The following is a 26,572-nucleotide window of genomic DNA, read 5'->3' as shown; positions in this document are numbered from 1 at the left end:
ACAAATAAACTTGTTTAAACTTTAAAGTCTTTCTAATTAGAAGTATTAGAAGGGTAAATTTATTGCATATATAAAAGCAATAATGATCGTTAAAATGAAAAATTAGTAGAAAACTTAGAAAATTAAATTATGACAATCTCTCTGAAATTCTTCTTAAAAAGTCAAAGTAATGTAATGTATGGTAGAAAAGATAAGACATAGGAAATAGACCCAGGAAATCTATTGTTGTTGTTACATCAAGTAACAAAGCTAGAGAGAGAAACAGAAAATTAAAGGGGAATATCACCAAAGCAAATAATAAGGGGTAATTTTTCAGATATAAAGGAATTAAGTCTTTACATGAAAGAGGACTGTCAGATATATAGCAAACTTAATGGGAAAAGAAAAAAAAAAAAACCTCTTTCCTAAATACATCATTAAAATTTTTTCAGAAGCTCAAGCTTTAACAGAAGACCATAAAATATCCTAGTGGAGGCAAAAAAAATAAAACAAACTGGCAACAGACAAAAATTCAGACTGCCAGATACTTCTATCATTAAGATAATGAGAAAAATCGGAAGGTTCTAACTGAAAATTATTTTCAATTAAAAATGTGTACTTTTTTCAAAATCCTAATAGGCATGAAGAAAGAATAAAAATACTGTTAGACATGAAAGGATATAAATTAACCTACCACTCATAATTTTACTGATGTTGATTAAAAATATGACTTAGTAAAGTGAAATTTTGGTTCAGGAAATAGAAAGGCGAGGAAACCAAGAAACAGTGGATTCAATCCAGGATGTTACTGAAAAGAGACCCTACTACCGCAACTCCACAGGAAACTCAATATACTAGACCACATAAATGATTATAAAGTGATTAAAAAAAAAAACTTGCAACTTTTAGGATTAAGCTAATAGCAAGGCCCAGAGACAGTCATTGTTACCGTAGAATGTCAATATTTTAGAAAGTGCAGACACCTTCATTTGACAAGTGGAAAAGTAAAGGAGGAGAAAGAAAGGATAGTTATGCCAATATCTTCATCTTTTAAGAAGGGGGATGAGAAACGTTGTCCATATTGAAGGGAAGAAGACGCAAAAAAAAATATATTTAAAATACAATAGAAACTGATAGAAGAATTACATCACTCATGATTTTAGAAGTTGGGCTGTTATACAGTCACAAAAATGTCCACAGTATAACCCACAAGGAGTTCTGACACTGCAAGAGCCCTCCAGAGTTGACCCAAGTTCTAGCAGGGCTCAGGACCTTTATAGTCCTGCAATGAGCAATCATTGAAGGTGAATTCCCCTGGGAAGTGGAATGAAACTGGATGAGACAGTTCTCCTCACCTTGAGTGAGTCAGTGTTAGTCACTCAGTCGTAGCCAACTCATTGTGACCCCATGGACTGTAGCCTGCCAGGCTCCTCTGTTCATGGAGTTCTCTAGAATACCGCAGTGGGTTGCCATTTCCCTCTCCAGGAGATCTTCCCGACCCAGGGATTGAACCCAGGTCTCCTGCATTGCAGGCAGTTTCTTTTACTATCTGAGCTACCAGGGAAGTTCTCCTTCCCTTAGGTAATTCCAAAGGAGAACGAACAACTGAGGGCTGTCAGACAGGAACATTCCCAACAACTGAAGGAACAAACTCTTCATTCCCAAAGGGAGGAGACTACGTGGGTCAGGACAGCATGCCCTGCAGAAGCACTGTTCTAGTCATTGGGAATACTTATATTGTCAGGTGGAAGAAAACAAACAAATAAATAAACATTTTTAAAAATTCATCACCTCTTAACTTCCATTAACTCCACTGACTTGTCTTTCAACTTGTGAACTCTGTTCCTTCAGTTAAACATTTCAGTATAGTCAGGAAGGACAAGGTGATGTTGCAGTAAGATCTTCAGTTCAGTTCAGTTCAGTTGCTCAGTCATGTCCGACTCTTTGTGACCCCATGAACCACAGCACACCAGGCCTCCCTGTCCATCACCAACTGCCGGACTCTACCCAAACCCATGTCCATTGAGTCAGTGATGCCATCCAACCATCTCATCTTAAACTGCAGTAAAAGTTTAATTTCAGTGGCTTAACTCACTAAAGGCAACTCAGTTCCACAGTCATTCAAGAGATTCAGTTTATGGTGTTTCTAATACCTTGCAACACCATCATCTCAACAATGGTTTCCAGGCTTGCAGTAGTAGGGAAAGCAGGCAGACCTTATATTCACTTTTAAGTTTCATTGGCTAGTGCCAGTCACATGACTCCAACTCAACTTCAGAGGAGGCTGGGAAATATACAGAAGCTTATGGAATATTGGTGTACACCACTGTCCTTGGCTGATATGATCGAAGGTAAGACCAAGTGCTCATGACAAGCAAATTGTTTTCTAGTATACCCATACACTTTAAGGTACTTGGCTACTAAGACTTGAGGGTTTTGTGAGTACACTTGTTTATAAAAGATGTACTTGTTATTTTTAACTAAATTCTCAGTAAAGGATTTTATTTCCCAGTGAAATCTGGAGGCCCTGGAAGGATGGAAAGAAGACTTTAACCTCTCATTAATAAGGAATCTTTGAGCACTGGGTCTGTGAGACAATGTTGCACTATAAGAATGTCATAGAATATGCCTGACCTTTCACTCCTATAATGTCTTATATTTCAACTAGAAAAGTCAGATCTTAACGTCTCCCTAAACTCTGAACCTGGTTAAATCACCAGTCCTGCCTCTTTGACCCTGTCTTTGCAGGGTCAAAATCAAAGAGCTACATATAGAGGCAAGGGTTCCCTGGACACCCAGCACAAACCCTCCCAATTTCCCCATGATGTCACTCTCTTTACTCCTATTGTGAGTGGCAATGCCTACCTTGAGGAAAGTGACAAAGTCAGCACAAAACCTCTGACTCCACTCAGCATCTTGCTCTGGAGAGTTTCAGACTATGACCTTGGGGAGCAAAAACTGGAGTCCTCACACTGCACCACATCCCTGGGTGATGACCTGTAGTACAGCCTGGGAGATAAAGGTCCCAAGAAAGCCTACTTCCTCAGGTTCAGTGTGTGGCTGAGAGAACAGGGAAAAGAGGATGCTTGCTCCTCAGTGGCATAGCCATTCATGACCTCAAAGATAAGCTCCCAGCCATTCATCTTAATGACAAATCCCAGAGACTGGGATGAAGACCATTTTTCTGGACTGGGTCAATGTCTAAGGAGTCACAGTGTATAGTGATGATGTCCTTAACACCTGGAAAGAGAGTGTCATCATGAATCAATAGGTCATTATGTTCACAGACGAGAGGAACTCCATCCTCTGAGAATTCCAGCTCAGTAATGCCATCAGGTGACCACGCAGGAGACAAGGGTTGGGATGGTTGTGAGATGGCACCCTCAATGAGGGACCCTTAAGCCAAAGGAACCTTTGCCATTCATCCTTGTGAGGTTCACAAGAACAAACTGCCCTTTATGCCACTCCACACTGAGGGGTTCTGGAGGCTGGGATGCTCCATGTGACATCTCCATGCTGGGAATTCATTTTCAGTAACAAGGATCTGGGAAATCCAATCCCTGTTTCCAGTAAGGGGGTTGGGCAAATGCCAGATTTCTGCATGCCATGCTCAAGATGATGTTGCTGAGAGATGTGCATGTTACCCAGGCTGAGCCACTCAGAACCTTTCCTAAAATGATTAAAACTCTGGTAGACACTCTAGAAATATACAATAGAGATGGGATCATACACACAAACACACAGATAAGCTGTGAGGTAATGAGAAAGATGCAGAAAATAGAGATGCAAAAAGAAGTGCAGAGAGATAGAGATGCAGATAAACATTGACAAAGATGCAGATAGAGAAAAATTGATTTTATTTCTCTTCTATCCATGCTTACATGGCACACCATGATGCTTCTAGTATCCTTCAGGGAATAACTTCTCCTTCTAGTTGCCAATTGTCTGGGTCACCTCAAAATGTGTTCCTTCATTCTGCAGTGGTTCCCTACCTCCATGCATTTAAGGAGCTTAAGAATACAGGTAACTCATAATCATGTTTAATCATGATAAAAAAATTCTATAGCCAGGCAAATGGTTTCAATGTGCTTCTCTCCCACAGTCTGCTCTGGAAAAATGGAAACAGAAAAACTCTTGGGGTCTGAGTAGATGCAGCTAGAAGAGGCTTCAGGGGTCAGTGCAAGAAGCAGCCAGATCCTTGAGGCAGGGGTCACAGGAATTGACCTGATGACTGCGTCAGAGTCACTGTAGGACCTGATCTCAGTGGAACAGGATGGCAGGCAGCTGAGAATTCTGGACAAGAACAGGCAGCTATTACAGAAGAGCAAAACCAATCCCCATCAAAGCATCCTCAGGAGTCAGTGCACGAGCCCTGTAGAAGAGAGAGTGATCACACACAGCACCCTGAGAGACTACCCTCCCTCACCTCCTCTCAGATCCCTGCAGTATCAGAGAAAGCTGAACTCTGGGGCATGTCATCAGCACCTCCCCTAACATCCTTGTAAAGCTGAATCTGCTCAAAAGGACATAGCACTCCAGCCTGACACAGATGCGTGGGAAGCTGTGGAGTAGCTGTTATTCTTCGGGAGATACAAAGATTTCAATCTTTTTAGTAAATTTAATGATAAATCACTTGCTTTCCACCACTAGTAGCTTATATCAGTCACTATAAATGTCCACAGGCAGTAGCCACCAACATGTGGCACAAAGTGGGTGCCTGCTGTCTACAACCAAGATGTGGTTCCAAGTTTCACAGAAAGATGCCACCAAAGCTGTGGTCCGGTTCTGGGGAACAACTTCAGGAGCTTCTGACAGAAACTGGGTAATCTCTTTCCCCTAACTCTTGATCCCATTGAGAGAGTTAATTCTTAGGTAGATTGATAAGGAGTCTGGGGCCCTAAGGAGGAGAAATGGGTCTGGGGCTCTCAAGGAGGAGAAAAGGACAGATGTTTTTTCCAACATTGCTTTGTCTTAGACACATAAGTCATTTTCTTTAAGCCCAGAGCTAATGATCACACAACAAAACAATTCCTCTTGCTCAAAGGGTTTGTCTTTCCTTAAATTCTGTACCAATGATTATATAACAACAATGTATCTTGCTCAAGGACATGTTCTGGCTAATCTTGTTATCTTAAGATAAGGACCATCTCATCCTCTGTCATCCCCTTCTCTTCCTGCCTTCAGTCTTTCCCAGCCTCAGTGTCGTTTCAAGTGAGTCAGCTCTTCCCATCCAGCAGGTGGCCACGGTACTGGAACTTCAGCATCAGTCCTTCCAATGAATATTCAGGATTGATTTCATTTAAGATTGACTGGTTTGATCTCCTTGCTGTCCAAGGGACTCTCAAGAGTCTTCTCCAGCACTGCAGTTCGAAAGCATCAGTTCTTCGGTTGTGGGAGTGGGTCTGGTAATACCTTTCTATTGTTAGTTCTGATCTTGTTAATTTAAGATATATGTTGTGGGAGCAGGTCTGGTAAAAGTATGTAAGGCCCTGATAAGACTAGTGAGGGAGGCATTCTCCATCCTCCTTCTGATGTCTATATCAGAAGCATTCTCTGTCCTTTTTCACTGTAATAAAACTGTCACACAAAAGCTCTTGAGTGATCAAGCCTGGTCCCTGATCCTGAGCTAAGTCTTCTTCGGACATCACAAATCTGACATCGTTCACCGTACGCTATCACCATAACGGGAAATAAGGCATGAATGAGGCCACTGTGGTCAGTCACACTCACTTTGCACCCCTTTTCTTTTTTACCTGTTCCCATAACCTCCAATGACACAGAGCAGAAATATAGCACCTGGTGCAGAGGCCCACTACAAAAGCTCCTACAAAAGGTCTCATAATGCAAACAGCCAGTGCCTCACTCACCCTAAAGGGAAATGGGATACACAACTTAATGGGAAATATATTTCCTCTATATGCATTGGCCACAATGCACTAACTGCTGTTCAGTCTCTCAGTCATGTCCAATTCTTTGTGACCCCATGGACTGCAGCACACCAGGCTTCCCTGTCCTTCACTATTTCCCAGAGTTAGCTCAAACTCATGCATGTCCATCAAATCAGTGATGCCATCCCACCATCTCATCCTCTCCAATCCTCTTCTCTTCCTGCCTTCAATCTTTCCCAGCATCAGTGTCATTTCCAGTGAGTCGGCTCTTCCCATCAGGTGGCCAAAGTACTGGAGCTTCAGCTTCAGCATCAGTCTTTTCAATGAATATTCAGGATTGATTTCATTGAAGATTGACTGGTTTGATTTCCTTGCTGTCCAGGGGACTCTCAAGAGTCCTCCAGTACCTCAGTTTGAAAGCATCAGCTCTTTAGTGCTCAGCCTTTTTTATGGTTCAGCTCTCACATCTGTACTACTGGAAAAACCATAGCTTTGACTTGACAGATCTTTGTTGGCAAAGTGATGTCTCTGCTTTTTAATATGCTATTTAGGTTTGCCATACCTTTTCTTCCAAGGAGCAAGCATCTTTGGAAGAAAGACTTGGCTGCAGTCACTGTCTGCAGTGATTTTAGAGCCCCAAAAAATAAAGAACTATATCTAGAGACAGAGGTCACTAACTGATCTAAGCTAAAATCCCCCCAAATGAATGAAACTGTTGCTAGAAGGAAAGGAAGAAATGCTCTGACCCTCTTAATGGAGGAAGCTCTTGGAAAGGTGCCCCTGAGACAAAGATGAATTATAAGGAACCCCTAAAATAAATTCAACCTGTCACCTCTGTGGCAGGGCTACCTTTCAACCAGTAAAATCAGACTCCAATGTCTCCCTAGATTGTTCCATTTCCTCCCACCACCAGTCTCACCTCTTTCCTTTCAATGTCAGGAGGAAAGAGCTACATCTAGAGACAGAAGCCTCCCTGAACAGAGGTCTCAGTCACAGCTCATCTTCCCATTTCCCCAGAGTTCCTTACCCTTCTGACTCCTGCGACGGACGATGAGGCCCAGACCAAGGAAGATCAGGCCCAGCACAAAGCCACCAACACCACTCAGCATCTTGCTCTGGGCAGATTCAGACTGAGCCCCTGGGGAGCAGAACCTGAGTGTTAGTGTTTGTCCCCACAAACCACAGTGTCCCTTTGAGTAGCCTGAAGTCCAGTCTGAGATACAGGAGGCGGAGGCACCAGGGAATCTGGTTATCCATTCTGACCACCCTCAGGGGAGGGACACACCAATAGGTCCTTGGACACAGTGGGCAGGTGGGAGAAGGAAAAAGTGGATCCTTGCTCCTCAGGGACATTTCTGTAACCCTAGACCTTAAGACTCTGGTCATCAGTCAATCCTAAAGAGCTACCAGGGCTGGGCTCTGGGACCATGATGTACAGAGTGAACACAGGAAGCTCTGTCTGCTCTGTCCTGTAGGGCCTGCAGTGAAAGGAAACCAAGTGCCCTTACGCCACTCCACCGAGATGGGGCTCTGGAGGCTGGGGTGCTCCACGTGGCAGGTGTAGACATCTCCTCGCTTGGGGGTCATTTCCAGCATCACGAGGATCTGGAATGTCCAGTCCCCATTCCTAATAAGAGGGGTGGACACAATGCCGGCTGTCTCTTCCTTGCCATTCTGGAACCACCGAACCTTGATCTGGCCTGGATAGAAATCCGTCACGGAGCAGACCAGCAGGTTGTGGTGGTTTAGAGCCTCTGTTCTGGACAGGGAGATGGTCACTGTAGGTTCCACTGAGGGAGGAACAGACAGGAAAAGACACAGTGAGATGTGAGACCACACAGCACATCTCCTCATAGGGAAGAGACCTTCCTTGGTTCTAGAGTGGAAAGATTCCTAGATTACAAGTCTTGGATTTATTGGCCACTTTATTTGCTTGAATAAACAAATTAGTCAGTTTACTTTTCAGAATCTCAAGAGATAATTCTAATCATTCTATGAGAGCTATTCTGTGTATATTAATTGATAAAAATGAAGTATTTAAAAATTATAAATTGCTATATTTACACTGTATAGGTACAGTCTGATGTTGTAAAAAACAATATTGCATAGGAATCTGGAATGCTAGATCCATGAATCAAGGTAAATTGGATGTGATGAAGCAGGAGATACAAGAGTGAACATCAACAGCTTCAGTTCAGTTCAGTTCAGTTCAGTCGCTCAGTCGTGTCCGACTCTTTACGACCCCATGAATCTCAGCACACCAGGCCTCCCTGTCCATCACCATCATCTTAGGAATCAGTAAACTATTTAAAAAGTAGGTAAGAACTGGTGAATTTAATTCAGATGATCATTATATGTCTACTACTGTGGGCAAGAATCCCTTAGAAGAAATAAAGTAGCCCTCATAGTCCACAAAATAGTCTGAAGTGCAGTACTTGGGTGTAATCTCAAAAATGACAGAATGATCATGGTTCATTTCCAAGACAAACCATTCAACGTCATAGTTACCCAAGTCTATGCGCCAACCACCAATGCCCAAGAAGCTGAAGTTGACCAGTTCTATGAAGACTCGTAAGACCTTCTAGAACTAACACTCCAAAAAAGATGTCTTATTCATCATAGGGGACTAGAATGCAAAAGTAGGAAGTCAAGAGATATGTGGAGTAACAGACAAGTTTGGCCTTGGAGTACAAAATGAAGCAGAGCAAAGGCTAACAGTTTTGCCAAGAGAACACACTGGTCATAGCAAACACCCTCTTCCAACAATACAAGAGACAACTCTACACATTGACATCACAAGATGGTCAATACTGAAATCAGATTGATTATATTCTTTGCAGCTAAGGATGGAGAAGCTGTGTACAGTCAGCAAAAACACCTGGAGCTGAAAGTGGCTCAGATAATTAGCTCCTATGGCAAAATTCAGGCTAAAATTGAAGAAAGTAGGGAAAATCACTAAACCATTTAGGTATGTGCTTAGTAGGTCAGTCATGTCCAACTCTTTGCAACCTCATGTTTGTAGTCTGCCAGGCCCTTCTGTCCATGGGGATTCTCCAGACAAGAATACTAGAGTGGGTTGCCATGCCCCCCTCCAGGGGATCTTCCCACCCCAGGGATCAAACTCAGGTCTTCTGCAATGTAGGTGGATTCTTTACCATCTGAGCCATCAAGGAAGTCCAATTCAGGTATGACATAAATCAAATACTTATGATTATACAGTGGAGGTGACAAATAGATTCAAGGGATTAGATCTGGTAGAAACAGTGCCTGAAAGAATTACAGATGAAGGTTCATAACACTGTATAGAAGGCAGTAACCAAAATCACACCAAAGAAAAAGAAATGCAAGAAAGTAAAGTGGTTATTTGAGGAGGCTTCACAAATAACTGAGAAAAGAAGAGAAAGTAGGGCAAGGGGGGAAAGGAAAGATATACCCAACTGAATGCAGAGTTCCAGAGAATAACAAGGAGAGATAAGAAGGTCTTCTTAAGTGAATAATGCAAAGAAATAAAGGTAAATAATGAACTGGGAAAGAAGAGAAAATTGGAGATAACGAGAGAACATTTCATGCAAGGATGGCACAATAAAAGACAGAAACAGTAAAGATCTAACAGAAGTAGAAGAGATTAAGAAGCAGGATGAATACACAGAAGAACTATACTTAAGAGGTCTTAATGACCCGGATAACCATGATGATGTGGTCACTCACCTAAAGCCAGACATACTGGAGTGTGAAGTCAAATGGGCCTTAGGAAGCATTACTGCAAACAAAGCTAGTGAAAGTGATGGAATTCCAGCTGAACTATTTCAAATCCTGAAAGATGATGCCGTTAAAGTGCTGCACTCAATATGCCAGTAAATTTGGAAAACTCAGCAGTGGCCACAGGACTGGAAAAGGTTAGTTTTCATTCCAATCCCAAATAAGGGCAATGCCAAAGAATGATCAGCCTACCAAATAATTGTGCTTATTTCACATGTTATCAAGGTTATGCTCAAAATCCTTCAAGCTAGGCTTTAGTAGTATGTGAACCAAGAACTGCCAGATGTTCAAGCTGGATTTGGAAAAGGCAGAGGAACTAGAGATCAAATTTTCAACATTCTCTGGATCATGGAGAAAGCAAGAGAACTCCAAAAAAAATCTACTTCTGCTTCATTGACTACACTAAAGCCTTTGACTGTGTGCGTGGATTACAACAAACTGTGGGAAATTCTTAAAGAGATGGAAAGATGGACAACCTTACCCATCTCCTGAGAAACCGGTATGCAAGTCAAGAAACAACAGTTAAAACCAGACATGGAACAACAGAGTATTTCAAAATTGGGAAAAGAGTATGACAAGGCTGTATATCATTACCCTGATTATTTAACTCCTATGCAGAGTACATCATGTGAAATGCTGGGCTGGATGAATCACAAGCTGAAATTAATATTGCTGAGAGAAATATAAACAATCTCAGATATGTAGATAATATCAGTCTAATGGCAGAAAGTGAAGAGGAACTAAAGAGCCTTTAATGAGGGTGAAAGAAGAGAGTAAAAAGCTTGCCTAAAGCTCAACATTCAGAAAACTAAGATAAAGGCATCTGGTGCCATCACTTCATGGCAAATAGATAGGGAAAGTGGCAACAGTGACAGATTTTATTTTTCTGGGCTCCAAAATCACTGCAGATGGTGACTGCAGCCATGAAATTAAAAGACTCTTACTCCTTGGAGGGAAAGCTACAACAAACCTAGACAGAGTATTAAAAAGCAGAGACTTCACTTTGCCGACAATGATTCATATAGTCAAAACTATGGTTTTTCCAGTAGTCATGTACGAATGTGAGAGTTGGACCGTAAAGAAGACTGAGAGCTAAAGAATTGAAGCTTTCGAACTGTGGTGTTGAAGAAGACTCTTGAGAGTCCCTTCAACTGCAAGGAGATCAAACAAATCAATCCTAAAGGAAATTATCCCTGAATATTCATTGGAATAACTGATGCTGAAGCTGAAGCTCTAGTACTTTGGCCACCTGATGGGCAGAGTCAACTCACTGGAAAAGATCCTGATGCTGGGAAAGATTGAAGGCAAGAGGAAAAGGGGGCAGCAAAGGATGAGATGGTTAGGCAGTATAACCAACTCAGTGGACATGAGTTTGGGCAAACTCTGAGAGACAGTGAAAGACAGGGAAGCTTGGTCTGCTGCTGCCCATGGAGCTGCAAGGAGTCAGATATGACTTAGCCACATAACAACAATTACCTTATACAGAGAACTTCCCTGGCAATTCAGTGGTAAAGAATCCACCTGCTAATGTGGATTGACACTAGTTCAATCCCTGGTTTGGGAAGACCCCTTGGAGAAGGAAATGGCAACCCACTCCAGTATTCTTGCCTGGGAAATCCCATGAACAGAGGAGCCTGGTGGGCTACAGTCCATGGGGTCACAAAAGAATCAGACAGGACTTAGAGACTAAAAGAACAACAAATTTCTATACAGGCCACTATTCACAAAAATTTTTTAATAAAAATATTAAGCCTGGACTTGTCCTCCCCGTACCACCCAGCTATTGATGGGAACCATCAGGATCAGCTCTGGTGACTCATGCTAGGATAGTGACACTGTTTCCAATTAGCCCCAGTTCTCCCCAAGAGAAAATCCAGCTGTTTTGATTCCCACCTGCTGGCTATAGTTATGTCAACACTAGTTATGTCCCCATGAATAGTAACATGGACTGAGAATTAAGAATGTATAGGCATTTCTATGTCCAATAAAAATAGAACAGTGACCATCCTTCCTACAAAGCCAAGTTTCTCAAACAGGCTATATCTATAATCCTCTGTAATACAGAATTATTACATACTTTTAATACAGAATTTGCTAGCAAGAGCACTCCTCACATGTTGCTAGTCAACAAAGCATCTCTCTCAGCTTTTAGCCTAACTTTAGTTCAGAAGCCATAATACAGAGAACTCGCCACAAAATTTTATATTATTAAATGCATAAATTTCTAACTCCACATTATACATGTACCTATATTTTATTTATTCATTGATTCATTTGTTCATTGATTCAGCAAATGAAAATTTGACAAGCACTGGGGATACAAAGACAAACAATAGACTGTAGCCTTGCATTTACAGCACTTGCAATCTAGTAACAGAGACAAAAAAAAAAAAAAAAGAAATGCTATTTCAAAATTTGCAATTTCTGAAGGAAAATAAAGGAAACCTTGAGAACAATACTGATAAAATATGCTTGTCTGTGCCTCAATTCCTTTATCCTCTAAGATTGCTACTCATGGTCAAATACAATACACCTCCTGACCTATTTCACACATCTTACCCTTTATCTCTGCATCCATTTTGCCACATATCCCTCATTCCCTAAGTATGAAACTATAGTAAATATTTCCTGTATATATTTTATTTGATAATATATCATTATGTATTCTCATTTTCCTTTTTCTCCTAATTTTCTTTTGACATTCAAATGAGTTTAACTACTAGTTGCTAACCCTACTTCATCCCCTTGCTATTTAGAATAATGGTTTTGTTCTGAAATAAAACATTATTATCACATTTATTCTCTATAGAAAATATTCTGAGAATCTTACAGAAGTTGGCCTGAGTTAGCGAGTGTGCCATGTGAACAAAAAGCATAACTGGGACTTGCTGAGGTCAGCAGACAGTCTTGTCACCCCAATAGCATGGCATTCATGACCCATCACCTGGAAAGAATCATGTTTTTAATTTGAACTTTTAACTATTTGTCAGGTTCTCCATAGTGTTTCCCTGGTGGCTCAGACAATAAAGAATCTGCCTGCAATGCAGGAGACCAGGTTTGATCCCTATATTGGGAAGATCCCCTGGAGAAGGGAATGGCTATCCACTCCAATATTCTTGCCTGGAGAATTTCATGAAGAGAGCAGCCTGGTGGGCTACAGTCCATGGGGTCACAAAGAATCAGACATGACTGAGCGACCAGCACTTTCACTTTCAGGTTCTCCTTCCTGGACTCTGACTGAAGTCACGGTCAGTTTTGAGGACTTATAAAATCTGTTCATCTCAAACAAACTGGAAATGAAAACGGAGGTCACAAGTTCAAGAAAGCAATATTAGAATAATTTTATGAAAAATAATTGTATATACTTGGTGGCATTAGGATGAAGAAGGATGGAGAGACTGCAAAGTAAGCTAAAAGTTATATAAACATGTAGAGATAATACTGGGGTCAGACTAAGGGTTAATCAGTGAGTTTTCTATCCATTGAATGTATCATTTCATCCCACCAACACTGAAAATAGGCAGGAACAGACTGATATTGCTACTTCTTGTCACAACTAGCTTTAAAGAGGCTTTGCTTCCGTTAAACTTTACATGTTGTAAAGAATATGATGACTGTTGTGTATTTGGAGTAGGCTTCAGAACAGTGAAAAACTGAAACTGTTCATTATGCATGTACGAAGCAGTGGTGTTAACTTCCAAAACACAGGATAATTGTGAAATTAAGTGACATAATATAGATAATATTTGGTAAGATAACTGTCCACAAATAGGTGCTCATCAGATGGGTGTAATTAGCTTTCAGAATATCTACCTCTGACATGGATGGTGATAATTAGGGGAAAGGGACAGGGGAGAGAGGATAGGCAAGGTTTAGGCCAAAAGATGACACCACCCTTATGGCAGAAAGCGAAGGAAAACTAAAGAGCCTCTTGATGAAAGTAAAAGAGGACAGTGAAAAAGTTGGCTTAAAGCTCAACATTCAGAAAACTAATATCATGGCATCCAGTCCCATCACTTCATGGCAAATAGATGGGGAAACAGTGGTAACAGTGGCAGACTATTTTGGGGGCCCCAAAATCACTGTAGATGGGGACTGCAGCCATGAAATTAAAAAAAAACACTTACTCCTTGGTTTTTCCAGTAGTCATGCATGGATGTGAGAGTTGGACTATAAAGAAAGCTGAGCGCCGAAGAATTGATGCTTTTGAACTGTGGTGTTGAAGAAGACTCTTGAGAATCCCTTGCACTACAGGGAGATCCAACCAGTCCATCCTACAGGAAATCAGTCCTGAATATTCACTGGAAGGACTGATGTTGAAGCTGGAAACTCCAATACTTTGGCCACCTGATTTGAAGAACTGACTCATTGGAAAAGACCTTGATACTGGGAAAGATTGAAGGCGGGTGGAGAAGGGGATGACAGAGGATGTGATGGTTGGATGGTATCACTAACTCAATGGACATGAGTTTGAGTAAACTCCAGGAGTTGGTGATGGACAGGGAGGCCTGGTGTGCTGTAGTCCATGGGGTCGCAAAGAGTCAGACATGACTGAGTGACTGAACTGAACTGAACTGAGGCCAAAAGAAACCTGAAATAATTTTTAATCAAAAATTGAATGTCATCAACTGATTTACTCCCAAACTTCAGCTCTATTATGCCATTTGTTGAGCTTTTCTAAGAAATTAAAACTCTCCCTTACATCATTCAAGTATTTTTAATTTTAGCAAGCACTTTCCCCCTCAAACTTTGCATTCACAAAATCTAAATTGTTAAGATCCAAATCACTGAGTTTACTTTAAAGGGTTAAGCAAAATAGTAAAGAGTAACTAATAAAGTCAGTTTGTAAGGCCCTACCTTTCTGTTTTCTCCTAAGCTTAAGTGGATGGGCAACCAAGTACACTTATTTATTGATTTAACAAAGGTTTATGGAGCTCATACTACCTGCCCAGGTGTCAGGTACCAGGCATACTGTGATAATAAAGACAGCCCCTTGGCTGAAAGAGATGCAGGACAAGTGATATAGTGATGTCCATTTAAGAAAGAAGGGTTGAGACAAATAATGATTTGAAACCAAAAAGTGAAAATATATTCTTTCATGCTGTAATTTATCATCATGTGTGCAGGGTGCCCTGAGCCATGGAGCAGCCCTAACCAGGCAGAGCTGTCAAACTTCAGAAAGTAAACACACTGAAGGCACGAGGCGGGGCGGATGGTGCGTAGTTGAGACAACAGCCTAGGACCAGGCCACCAGGGTGGGACCACTGTGTGGGACACCCTGCCTGGCTGTCCCCTCCATGAACCTGGGGATCCCACCCTGGTGGACCCTCACCCTCTCCCCGCTCGGAATCTGGGGTGGAGGGCCGATCCATCAGAGGGCAGGCAGGCACTCACCTTGGCGCTGCAAGGACGTGATGACCTCCAGCTGGTAATTGTGTCTGCACACCGTGTCCAGCTCCGCCCGTGTCTGCTCCAGGATATCTTTCTGGCTGTTCCAATACTCAGCCAAAGTCCGCCCTAGTTGGGTCACAGCCCGGTACTCTCCCACGTCACTGTCATAGTATGCGGTCTCCTCCTGGTTGTAGATGTATCTGGTCACGTACCGCACCCGCTCCGTGCCATTAGTGAAGTAACACTGGCCCATAAAGTGGACCACGGTATCCTCTGTGGGGAGACAGCCGCTCAGTCAGGCCTCAGCTCCATAGCTTCACAGGGCAGCCGCCAGGCAAGCAGGGCAGGAAGCTGTCCGCCTCCACCAGTTGGCCAGGCTGCTAAGTCCTGCCCAACTCTTTGTAACCCCATGGACTGTAGCCTGCCAGGCTCCTCTGTCCATGCGGATTCTCCAGTCAAGAATACTGGAGTGGGTTGCCATTCCCCTCTCCAGGGGATATTCCTGACCCAGGGATAGAACCCACGTTTCCTGCGTCTCCTGCATTGGCAGGTGAATTCTTTTCCACTGAGCCACCTGGGAAGATGGCCAGTTGGGTGACAAAAACCTGAAACCCGCCACTTAATCTCAGTTTCCTAGCCCAACCCGGCCCTGCGCCCCCTGCTCCAGCCCATGACCCTCCAGATAGCTCTTCCCCAAGCCTCCCTCCCGCTCTGAGGGCTTCCAGGACGGCCTTCCAGTAAGGGGATCTGTCACTGAGGTGGCCCTGTGACCCCTGCTGAGACTAAGAACCAAGTAAGGAGGGCAGTCTGATTAGTTTCACATGCATGTCTGTACTTAGAGGTTCTCATCAGAAATCTCATCACCGCCCCCCTAATTCATCCCCAAAATCCTGGGAACTTCAGAGACAAACGAGTATCCACATAAGCACAAGACTTCAAGGGGACAAGGAAAGAGGTGAAGAATGAAGCTTGTCCTCATCCTGACAGGCATATTCTCTTGGTCCCTGGTAAAATGCCTTTCTTCCCATGCCTGGGTTTACTCTGAGTTTCTGCCACCCCTGCACCACCTTGGTGTTAGAAGAACCAGCACCACCCCAGTCCTAAAAAGGGCAGTTTATTCATGGAAGGATTACAGACTTTCAAATTAGATTCCAATTAAACTGGAACAATTACCAGCTTAACAGAGTATCTGTATCTTAAGTATAATCGTGTAAAAAAAAAAGTCATTATACCTAAACATATGGCTTTTAGGAAGACTGAGAGAGAATTTATATAAAGATACTAATCCTGTGTCTGAAATGAATGTGCTGTCTCTCTCTTTCTCTCTCTCTCTATATATATACAAGAAGGGATATATCACTTCTTATGTTCTCCTTTACTCCTAAATCCAGTCCATCCTCAACTCAAGTCTGAGTCCCACTCAAGTCATTATTTGACCATAAATCTTGAGGTTAAGATTCTGTGGTTACCCAGGCAGCTCCACTCAAATACCAAGGTTTTACTTCCTCGAACCCTTGACTCAGAGTCAGGAATGTAAAGTTTTTTTCTTCAAATTCTGAGATACAGAGACCACTGCTGCCCCATACATCCCCAACCCAGGGTCCCATAGCATTTAGTCCAGACAAGATCTTGGGGAATCTTGAAATGACAGAAATCCTGCTGTGTCATCTTTGGAGAAATTCACATCTTTAAAAAAAATACCCGTTCTCACTTTGTCCCAGCACTTGCAGTAGATACACCCTATGTCTCCTCCTCCCTGTTATTACATTCCCAGGCTTAAACTTGTGGGAGAAGAATTGTCCTCACCTTGTCATTAGAAGTGAGAATGCAACATAGCTCTTATTCCCAAAGGGAAAGGGAAGAAATGTGTGATAAAAGACAGTATTCTGAGATCACACCCCAGCTCAAAGGTCCCTCAGAGCCTGCTCCCCAGAGTGGTGGCTCCAGGGAGCAGCTGCCCTGCACTTACGTGGCGAGTCTCTGCCCTCGGCCCCTGGGGTACTCAGCACCGCCAGTGTCACCATCACAGCTGCTGTCCAAAGGCCTCTGGGGATCCGCAGAGCCACCATCCCAGACATAATAGAGAACAAAGGAAGAAGTAATGGTAGTCAACACAGCTCAAACACAGTGGATCTGGTGAGCCCATTTCACAGAATAAAAGCCAATGAGAGCTCCCACGTATGGCAGGATTGGAGAGTCCCTAGGAAAGAAACCAATCAGCTGACAGGAACCAATCAGCTGAAGTGCCTCATCTGTTTCTGAGCAGATTTTTTTTTTTGAAGGTTCTTAATCTAATGCCTGGCACTATGCCCTCATCAAATTACACTGGATTGGGGTGAATATTTTCTCTCAGTTATAAAAGATCTGAAGATTGAATACCTTAGATGTTTAAATAACAAAAAGAAAAAAATGTATTCAAGAGTAGACATCTCTATGATATTTATTTAAAATCTATTATTCTTGAAATTAGGGTAGGGGAAAATAGGGATTATATTTCAAAGAGAAAAAAGTATTGTCACAGAACTATTCACTTCTATTATCTTAGACACTCTAAGGATCCTTACATTGTGGTGGAGAGAGCAGAATTCTTGAGGGAAATGATTTTAGCATTGATGCACTTTATGAGAGTCAACAAAATACAGAACCTGTTTGCCTCAGACTTTCTTTATAAAATGTGAATCATATTTCATGCATTTTATATCTAGACCTTCATATATACAAATTCAAGAGTAATGCTGCTGCTTAGTCGCTTCAGTCGTTCCGACTCTGTGCCACCCCATAGACGGCAGCCCACCAGGCTCCCCCGTCCCTGGGATTCTCCAGGCAAGAACACTGGAGTGGGTTGCCATTTCCTTCTCCAACGCAGGAAAGTGAAAAGTGAAAGTGAAGTTGCTGAGTCGTGTCCGACTCTTAGCAACCCCATGGACTGCAGCCTACCAGGCTCCTCTGTCCACGGGATTTTCCAGGCAAGAGTACTGGAGTAGGGTGCTATTGCCTTCTCCAGATAAACCCTGCTGCTGCTGCTGCTTAGTCGCTTCAGTCGTTCCGACTCTGTGTGACCCGGTAGACGGCAGCCCACCAGGCTCCCCAGTACCTGGGATTTTCCAGGCAAGAACACTGGAGTGGGTTGCCATTTCCTTCTCCAATGCAGGAAAGTGAAAAGTGAAAGTGAAGTCGCTTAGTTGTGTCCGACTCTTAGCGACCCCATGGACTGTAGCCCGCCAGGCTCCTCCATCTATGGGATTTTCCAAGGCAAGAGTACTGGAGTGGGGTGCCATTGCCTTCAAGAGTAATAAGACTTGTTTAATATTGCAAAATATTCTTCAGCTGCCATGTGCAACAGTTGCCAATAACAGGATAATATATGAAACAAGAAAACAAGCCAAAAAAAAAAAAATGACAACCAGGACTAGCCTGGCAGTCCAGTGATTAAGACTCTGCCCTTCTACTGCAGAAAATGTAGATTCAATCTCTGATTGGGAAACTAGAATCCTGCATGCCACGAGACATGATCAAAAAAAAATTTTTTTTTACTATTTTTTAATTGACAAACAGCTGCTGGCAAGTGATTTTTAATTACACAAGAATCGGTGGCATTTATGCTCTTTGAATGAAAATATTTGGACAGTTTTGACTTTTCTCTTAAAATCCCTTCAGTTGCTCAAATCCCCCCTGAACCATCTAATGTCAGCAAAGGCACAATCCACAAGCATTAATAGCATTCAAAGGTAGTCACCTTCAGTTTTGAGAACAGAGAGCAAAAGGTGTGGAAAAGCACCTCCTGGGGCTTGGATAGTGTTAATGATGAAACAGATGCTTAGAGTGCTGCGCCAGCCCTAAGAATCAAGTCCCCAGTGGCAGAACTATCAATGTGTTTTATTAATAAATGTATTATTTATCAGGCTCCTCTTGCCCATGACTAGGGGCAGTATCAGATGTTTACAGAGCAATTAGACAGTGCCTGGAAAACATTGATAAACAAGACAGTAAGTATCTCTCCTTCTAATCTCACTCTTTCCTAAATTTTAGGTTACTCTTTCAAAAAGAGAACAGGAACTAAAAGCAGAACATCAAAAGTTTACCAGGTAAAACAAAATAAGGAAGAGACAACAGCAAGAGGTTTCTGTTAGTGGCACATGAAGGCAGTAAGTTATTTCAATATTCTTAATTAGGTGCATAGTTCCAGAGCACCTAAGACTGGGAATCTGTCACTGGGCTTCCACCTGCAGTGGTGCACTCAGGTCCAGGGTAGCTCCAGAGCTAGGATAGTTTCCAGGGTGGATGAAAACATAAAGGAAAAACAGCAAACTCAAACCAGTAATTAGGCTGAAGGGGAAACAAAAAAAGTCAGAGAGGGATTTTGAAGGTGCCTCAGTTCCCTCAGACTACATCTCAGGGACCCTGGGATTAAACAGTGGCTTCTGGCCCTTCCCCTCCCTCTTGTCCTAAGGAGGAAATTCCCTCTGCTCTGTTTGGGGCTGTGCAGTGGAGGCTGTGTCAGACCAGGGGATTGTCTGGTCTCATGGGCCTCTTTACACAGACTTTTCTACTAGCAACAATAGTGTCAGCTTAAAATCCTTTTTCTGATTGGCTAAAACCTCATCTGCAAGGCTGTGGTTTGGACTTCTGCCCGCTGCTTCTCCCAAGCCAGGTAGCATTCTCTACATGTTGTAGAGTTCTCTGCACTGTCCTATCTTTGCTGAGTTACTCAGGGCAGTCACTGCTGCCTGGCCTGAGAAGACAGAACACAGACAAACATTCTGATTCCAGGTATTTACATGAATCACCCTGTGGAGGCAAGAAGCTTAGCATGAGGGCAGGATGTACTCCATGTGAGTAGATGCTGGAATCAAGAAACAGTCATTGATAGGGTCAGGGTCATTCTAGGAAGACTGCCTTGGTTCATCCTCTGTTCCCTCAGAGTGGGAGACAAAAGCTGTGTGCTACTTCCTGTGGAAATTTAGGGCGAAATCATCTTCCCTGGTCAGCATGCCTTGGAATCTGTACTTGGTCAGTGGGGTTAACTGTGAATCTGTACTTGGTCAGTGGGGTTAACTGTGAAATCATTAACAAAATGATTGTTTTGTCACCATAAGAGACATACAGGACCCTATTCTGCATTTAATTCAAGAAACAAAATATTAATACATTGCATATTTTGAAAGGTTCCATGACGTCCTTAATACCAGTAGCAGTATCATTAGAAATAATTCTCCAGAATATTATTTCCCTTTAATAAGAATTTATCAAGCCATCATTCCTAAGGTTTTTCAAATCCTTTTAAACCTACTCGTATATGTTCCCTACATGATCACTTAAGTAACCAGTTATTTGAATTTTTCATGATATGTATAAAGTAAGTCCTTTCTCTTTGCACAAAGTTATCTCTTTAAAATCACATTTTACAGACTCTGAAGACTCAAATTAGTAACAGAGTGACCGTGTATAAGCCATTTTAGTTCTGAAAGACTTAATTTTGCTTCATCTGTAGAAAAAAGTACACATATCACAGGACCATTTCATGAACACAGGTAAGATTTGTAAAAGTCAACTGCATTCTATGATGAGTTACATACACATTAGCTTTTAATATAATAGTAGTAGGTTCATCTTTCTTGCCTTTTCATTGTGTTTGTGGGGTTCTCAAGGCAAGATAATACTACTTTAATAGCTGAAAATGGAGAAGAACTAAAGAGCTTCTTGATGAAGGTGAAAGAGGAGAGTGAAAACACTGGCTTAAAATTCAGCTCTCAAAAAACAAAGATCATGGCATCCAGTCCCATCACTTTATGGCAAATAGATGGGGAAAAAGTGGAAACAGTCACATATTTTATTTTCTTGGGCTCCAAAATCACTGTGGACGGTGACTTCAGCCATGAAATTGGAAGAAAAGCTATGACCAACCTAGACAGCATATTTAAAAGCAGAGATATCATTTTGCCAGCAAAGGTCCATATAGTCAAAGTTATGATTTTCCCAGTAGTCATGTACAAATGTGACAGTTGACCATAAAGAAGGCCAAGTGCCACAGAATTGATGCCTTCGAATTGTGGTGCTGGAGAAGACTCTTGAGAGTTCCTTGGACAGCAAGAAAATCAAACCAGTCAATCCTTAAAGTAATCAACCCTGAATATTCATTGGAAGAACTGATGCTAAAGCTTAAGTTCCAATATTTTGGCCACCTGGTGCGAAGAGCTGATTCATTGGAAAAGATCCTGATGCTGGGAAAGATTGAAGGCAGAAGGAGAAAGGGAGTGGCAGAGGATGAGATGGTTGGATGGCATCACTGACTCAATGCACATGAGTTTAAGCTGACTCTGACAGACAGTGAAGAACAGGGAAGCCTGGTGTGCAGCAGTCCACGGGGTCGCAAAGAGTCAGACATGACTTAGCAACTGAAAAAAACAATAACATCTTTCCTGACATCATTAATGAAGAAAGTTCATCTTGCCATTTCCCATTTCTGTTCAGATGATGAAATCATCATGGTTTCCAATCCCTAATTCTTACTTCATTATGGAGAGACAGAGAGGAGGAAGCACGTTAGGTGTATTTGATCATGAATCCGCTGCATTCTCCCTCTCTGAATCACCTGACTGCCCTTGCACAGAATTGCCATTTTAATCAAAATTTCAGATCTCAGAAATTTTAGGTCCTCTTCTTTGTGGACTCACAAGTGTGGAAATCTGAGTGCAAATAGAGTCTAATACAAATTGATGAAAGTACAGAAAGTGAATGCAGCTTTGTAGGCTTCAGAGATGTTTTAACAGAGAGTTCAGGATCATATATCACATATCTTTATTTGATTTAGAGGAAGAAGGGCTGGCCACTTCTTGTTGTAACTTCTGCCAAATGTCTAAAAGCCCTGTTCTATGGCACATACTTGCATTCCTCACCCTCAATATCAGGGGTCCTCCATGTTGGATCTCTGACATACATATGCTATTTGCTTTGCACTAATTTTGTCCCCCTTCCCCAACAGACCCTGGATGATGGTTACTGTCAGTTACCAATATTTTTATACACCTCCAAAATTAAAGTCCTGAGTTCCAGAGATGAAAATACACAGATCATGCCTTCTAGGATTCCACACATTGAAGGGAAGAAACACACAGCGAAAAATAAAAGAGACAAAAGTTTGCAACAGCCACTAAAGAGGATGTCAGATACTATTGACTAAAGACAAGACTGCGGTGTTCAAAGTTCAGGGGATATTTAAAACTATAAACTGATAATGATACGCATTGGTTCAGTTATTTTCTCTTCCCTTGGAAAGGGTTGGCAACACAGACCTAGGAGGTGATGATTATTTGTGAGTTAATTCATAAATAATAATTTTTCAAGATGATGAGGATGGGGAGTTAATGGTATAGAGGTCATGACATGGCTGAAAGAAATGCTTTTCAGATGCAGCTCTCAGGGGAAATGTTGGCTCAGAAGATAGGCTATGATCATTTCAGGCAAAGACACACATCTGAGTGCAGACACAGAAGTTTGGCAAGACTGGGACTGGAAATACAGGGACCATTCACAACCTGTGGTTTTGTATCATTCAGTTCAGTTCAGTTGCTCAGTCGTGTCCGACTCTTTGCGACCCCATGAATCGCAGCACACCAGGCCTCCCTGTCCATCATCAACTCCCGGAGTTCACTCAGACTCACATCCATTGAGTCAGTGATGCCATCCAGCCATCTCATCCTCTGTCATCCCCTTCTCCTCCTGTCCCCAATCCCTCCCAGCATCAGAGTCTTTTCCAATGAGTCAACTCTTCACATGAGGTGGCCAAAATACTGGAGTTTCAGCTTTAGCATCATTAGAGGATGGGATTTGACTACCGGATGCTCTGTGAGATTTGATCATGGTACCATTGGAAGTTGCCTGGATTTTTATCAGCTTAAGAAGAAAAACAAAAGGAACTTAAAGCAGCAGAGTGCCATGACATGCTTTTTCATTCATGAAGCCACCTTGGAAGCAGTGTGAAGGAGACCTTTTCAGAGGGACTGTAGATTACTTTCTGTGATCCAGAAATGATCCAGAAAAGATCCAGGTTAATGTGATGAACCCAATCCACCAACAGCTAGTTTACAGAGGAACCAATGTACCAATGATTAATTTGGTAAATTTGCCAAGATTAATGTAGCCTAAACTCTCTTCATTTTTTTTCTGTTCCTGATGTTTACATAAATTCATACTTGGAAGTGTATTAGAGGCCAGAGAATCATAGACCTCCAAATGTCTGGGGCCCTCCTGCTCTCCCATGGGCCCTATTCTCTTGCTCCCTAGAACTCCACTCTTTCTGTCAACAAACAGCTCCAATTTCCATGAAGCTTTATATCAAATGCATTTGTAAAGACAAAATGAAAACAGGCCAATTAAACTTCACAGATAACTTCAGAAGTTGTTTTAAACGTTTTTAATATAAATTGACTTCCTTGGTGGCTCAGATGGTAAAGAATCTGCCTGCAATGAAGGAGACTTGGGTTCGATCCATGGGTCAGGAAGATACCCTGGAGAAGAAGAGAATGGCAACCCATTCTGGTATTCTTGCCTGGAAAATCCCATGGACAGAGGCACCTAGACAGCCCATGGAGTCTCAAAGAGTCAGACATGACTGAGTGACTAACACTTTCAATATAGAGTGGAAAAAACGTCATAAATAGTTTTAAAACATTTTGCTTGAATTTTGTAAATTTTATAAATTGATCCTCCAGAGAAATTAGCAAAAAAGCCCTTAAAATACCAAAATCTTGATTAAACAAAATGTAATTTTAAAAGGATTTGAGAGCCAATATAAACTGAAAACTTTCTATGTGAAAAGATGACATTATTTTAATGTTCATGTTCTATACAAGGCCAACACTTCAAGACTGGAAGAGGTGGCTATTTCAGCTAATGCATAGAAACCAATATAGAAATTCAAGCAAAATGAAGAAACAGATGAATGTTTTGCAAATGAAAGAACAAGAAAAAAAAATCTCAGAAAAAAAAAGATAATGCTTATTTAAAAAAAAAAAGAAATCCTACAAGAAATATGGAAAGACACTCTCACATCTTAAAGTACACTTTTTTAAAAAGATGCTCATAAACTTGGAAGTAAAATATATGATCATAGTAAGAACTTCAACAAAAAGATAAATATATATATATGAAAATTGAATGGAACACACAGAGCTGAAATACAATACCTAAGCTGAAAAATGCATACAAGAGGTTCAGCAGCAGAACAGATGAAGCAGAAGAAACTGTGAACTGTGAGAAAGGCCAGAGCAACTCTCCTAATCAGAGAAGCAAAAAGAGGAAAAGGAAAAAAGGGAAGACAGCTTAATGAACTTACAGGACAACCTCAGGCGGACTAACATTTGCATCTAGGAGTCCTGGAAGAGAGAAAGAGAGAATATGACAGAAACTTTATTTGAAGAAAAAATAGCTCAAAACTTCCTTAACCTAGGGAAAAAGCTGACATCCAGATCCAGAAAGCTGGTAGTTTAAATAAATCAATTCTAAGAGACTCATATCGAAACACATTATAATTAAAATGTTAAAAGTTAAAGACAAGGAAAGAATCATAGAAGCAGTAAGGGGAAAAAAAGAGAGAGAGTTATATACAAAGCAGCCCCCATAAGACAATCAGATTTTTTAGCACTAACTTTCTAGAAGTTAAGTTATCTGAAGTGCTGAAAGAAAAAAAAAAAATTCAACCAAGAATGCTTTACCTGGCCATTGTCATTCAGGATTGAAGAGTGATAAAGAGTTTTCCAGACAAGTAAGCCAAAGGATTTCATTAGAACTAAACTGGCTTTACACACAAATATATATTAAATAGGGACTTCTTTAAGTTAAAAACAATGGATGCTAACTGCTGCTACTAAGTCACTTCAGTCGTATCCAACTCTGTGCGACCCCATAGACGGCAGCCCACCAGGCTCCTCTGTCCCTGGGATTCTCCAGGCAAGAATATTGGAGTGGGTTGCCAGTTCCTTCTCCAGGATGCTAACTAGTAACAAGAAAACAAGTGTAAATTTATAAATGTAAATCTCAACGATAAAGGCAAATATACAGTAAAAGTAGTTGATTCACCACTCAAAAAGCCAGAAAGATTAAAAGATGAAGGTAGTAAAAATGATTAACTACAGCAATTAGTTGAGAAATCAGAGATGAAAAGATGTAAAATGTCACATCAAACATAAAACATGGGGGGAGGATAAAAAGATATAGCTTTAGAATACATTCAGATTTAAGTTGTTTTCAAATTTAAATAGGCTGTTATAAGTTGTTACATATAAGCTTCCTAGTAACCAAAAAGCAAAAACCTATAGAAAATATCAAAAAGATAGAAAGAAATGAATTTTGGCATACTACTAAAGAAAGTCATCAATCAAAATGGATGAAAAACAAGAGAAGAGTGAAACAGAGAAACTAAAAACAATCAGAAACAAACCATTTTTGCTGGTCACAATGATATAAAACTAGAAATCAATCACAAGAAGAAAACTGGGAGAAAAAAGTATGTATGTGGAGATTAAAAAATATGATAGTGAACAGCCAATGGGTCAATGAGGAAATCAAAAATAAAATTTTTTAAACTTTCAAATAAATGAAACTGGAAGTAAAATATACCAAAATGTATGGGATACAGCAGAAGAAGTTTTAAGAGGAAAGTTAGTTGTCATTTTTACTGCACACCTCAAGAAAAAAGAAAAATCTAAACAACCTAACTTTATATCTCAAGGAACTCGAAAAAGAATAAACAAAGCTCAAAGGTGCTAGAAAAAAAAAAAAATAACACAGATCAGAGCAGAAATAAAGAAAATAGAGACTAAAAGGCAATAGAAAGATCAACAAAACTAAAAGCTATTTCCTTGAAATAATAAACAAAACTGACAAACCTTTAGCTAGACTCAGAGAAAAAGAAAGAAATCTCAAATAAAATCAGAAAAGAAAAAGAAGTTATAATTGATACCAAGAATATAAAGGATGATAAGAGAATACTACAATTTTATGCCAATGAATAGGACAATATAGAAAAAAAGGGATAAATTCATAGAAATGGACAAACTTCCAAGCCTGAATCATGAAGGATTTAAAAATATGAAAAACTAATTAGTAATAAATAGATTAGCTCAGTAATTTAAAACCTCCCAACAAAAAAAGTCCAGGACTGGATGTCCACTGATGAATTTCACTAAACATTCAAGGAAGAATCTGTATTACTTCTATTGGAACTCTTTCAAAAAATAGAAGAGAGAACACTTCCAAAACATTTTATGAGACCACCATTACACTGATACTAAAGCTAGACAGTGCATTTTCTTGGCAAAACTCTATTAGTCTTTGCCCTGCTTCATTCTGTATTCCAAGGCCAAATTTGCCCATTACTCCAGGTGTTTCTTGACTTCCTACTTTTGCATTCCAGTTCCCTATAATGAAAAGGACATCTTTTTTGGGTGTTAGTTCTAAAAGGTCTTGTAGGTCTTCATAGAACCGTTCAACTTCAGCTTCTTCAGTGTTACTGGTTGGGGCATAGACTTGGATTACTGTGATATTGAATGATTTGC

At 41.1% G+C, this 26,572-nt stretch overlaps 1 protein-coding gene across 2 annotated transcripts; it reads right to left on the bottom strand.

Annotated features, from left to right (window-relative positions):
* Nucleotides 1–3,819: 3,819 nt before the first annotated feature.
* LOC147346978 (boLa class II histocompatibility antigen, DQB*0101 beta chain-like) lies at nucleotides 3,820–17,195 on the bottom strand. Of its 2 annotated transcripts, none has more exons than XM_086370777.1 (5): nucleotides 16,987–17,195; nucleotides 15,021–15,290; nucleotides 7,376–7,657; nucleotides 6,895–7,005; nucleotides 3,820–4,351 (listed from the first exon to the last, which is right to left on the bottom strand). In XM_086370777.1, the coding sequence occupies exons 1-5, from the start codon at nucleotides 17,093–17,095 to the stop codon at nucleotides 4,338–4,340; spliced, it is 786 nt and encodes a 261-aa protein (XP_086226903.1). In that variant the 5' UTR covers nucleotides 17,096–17,195; the 3' UTR covers nucleotides 3,820–4,337. The 2 variants fall into 2 exon arrangements, with proteins under 2 accessions (XP_086226903.1, XP_086226904.1); XM_086370778.1 differs by having other exon boundaries at nucleotides 4,004–4,272; nucleotides 16,987–17,188.
* Between the last annotated feature and the right edge of the window lie 9,377 nt (nucleotides 17,196–26,572).

This window comes from Bos grunniens, chromosome 23 (genome assembly GCF_055505025.1).
Source record: "Bos grunniens cultivar Pamir isolate PY7600 chromosome 23, Bosgru_T2T1.0, whole genome shotgun sequence".
Classification (NCBI taxonomy): domain Eukaryota; kingdom Metazoa; phylum Chordata; class Mammalia; order Artiodactyla; family Bovidae; genus Bos; species Bos grunniens.
The sequence above is the reverse complement of the archived record's forward strand: the minus strand, read 5'-3'. Positions and strand labels throughout refer to the sequence as shown.

Excerpts from the sequence above, each read along its gene's own strand:
- LOC147346978 (XM_086370778.1), bottom strand. The coding sequence starts at position 17,095 with ATGTCTGGGATGGTGGCTCTGCGGATCCCCAGAGGCCTTTGGACAGCA. Across the intron at positions 7,006-7,375 it reads CCCCATCTCGGTGGAGTGGC|GGGCTCAGTCTGAATCTGCC; the intron begins GTAAGGGCACTT and ends TCTGCTCCCCAG. Across the intron at positions 4,273-6,894 it reads CCGTCGCAGGAGTCAGAAGG|AATTCTCAGCTGCCTGCCAT; the intron begins GTAAGGAACTCT and ends GTTCTTGTCCAG.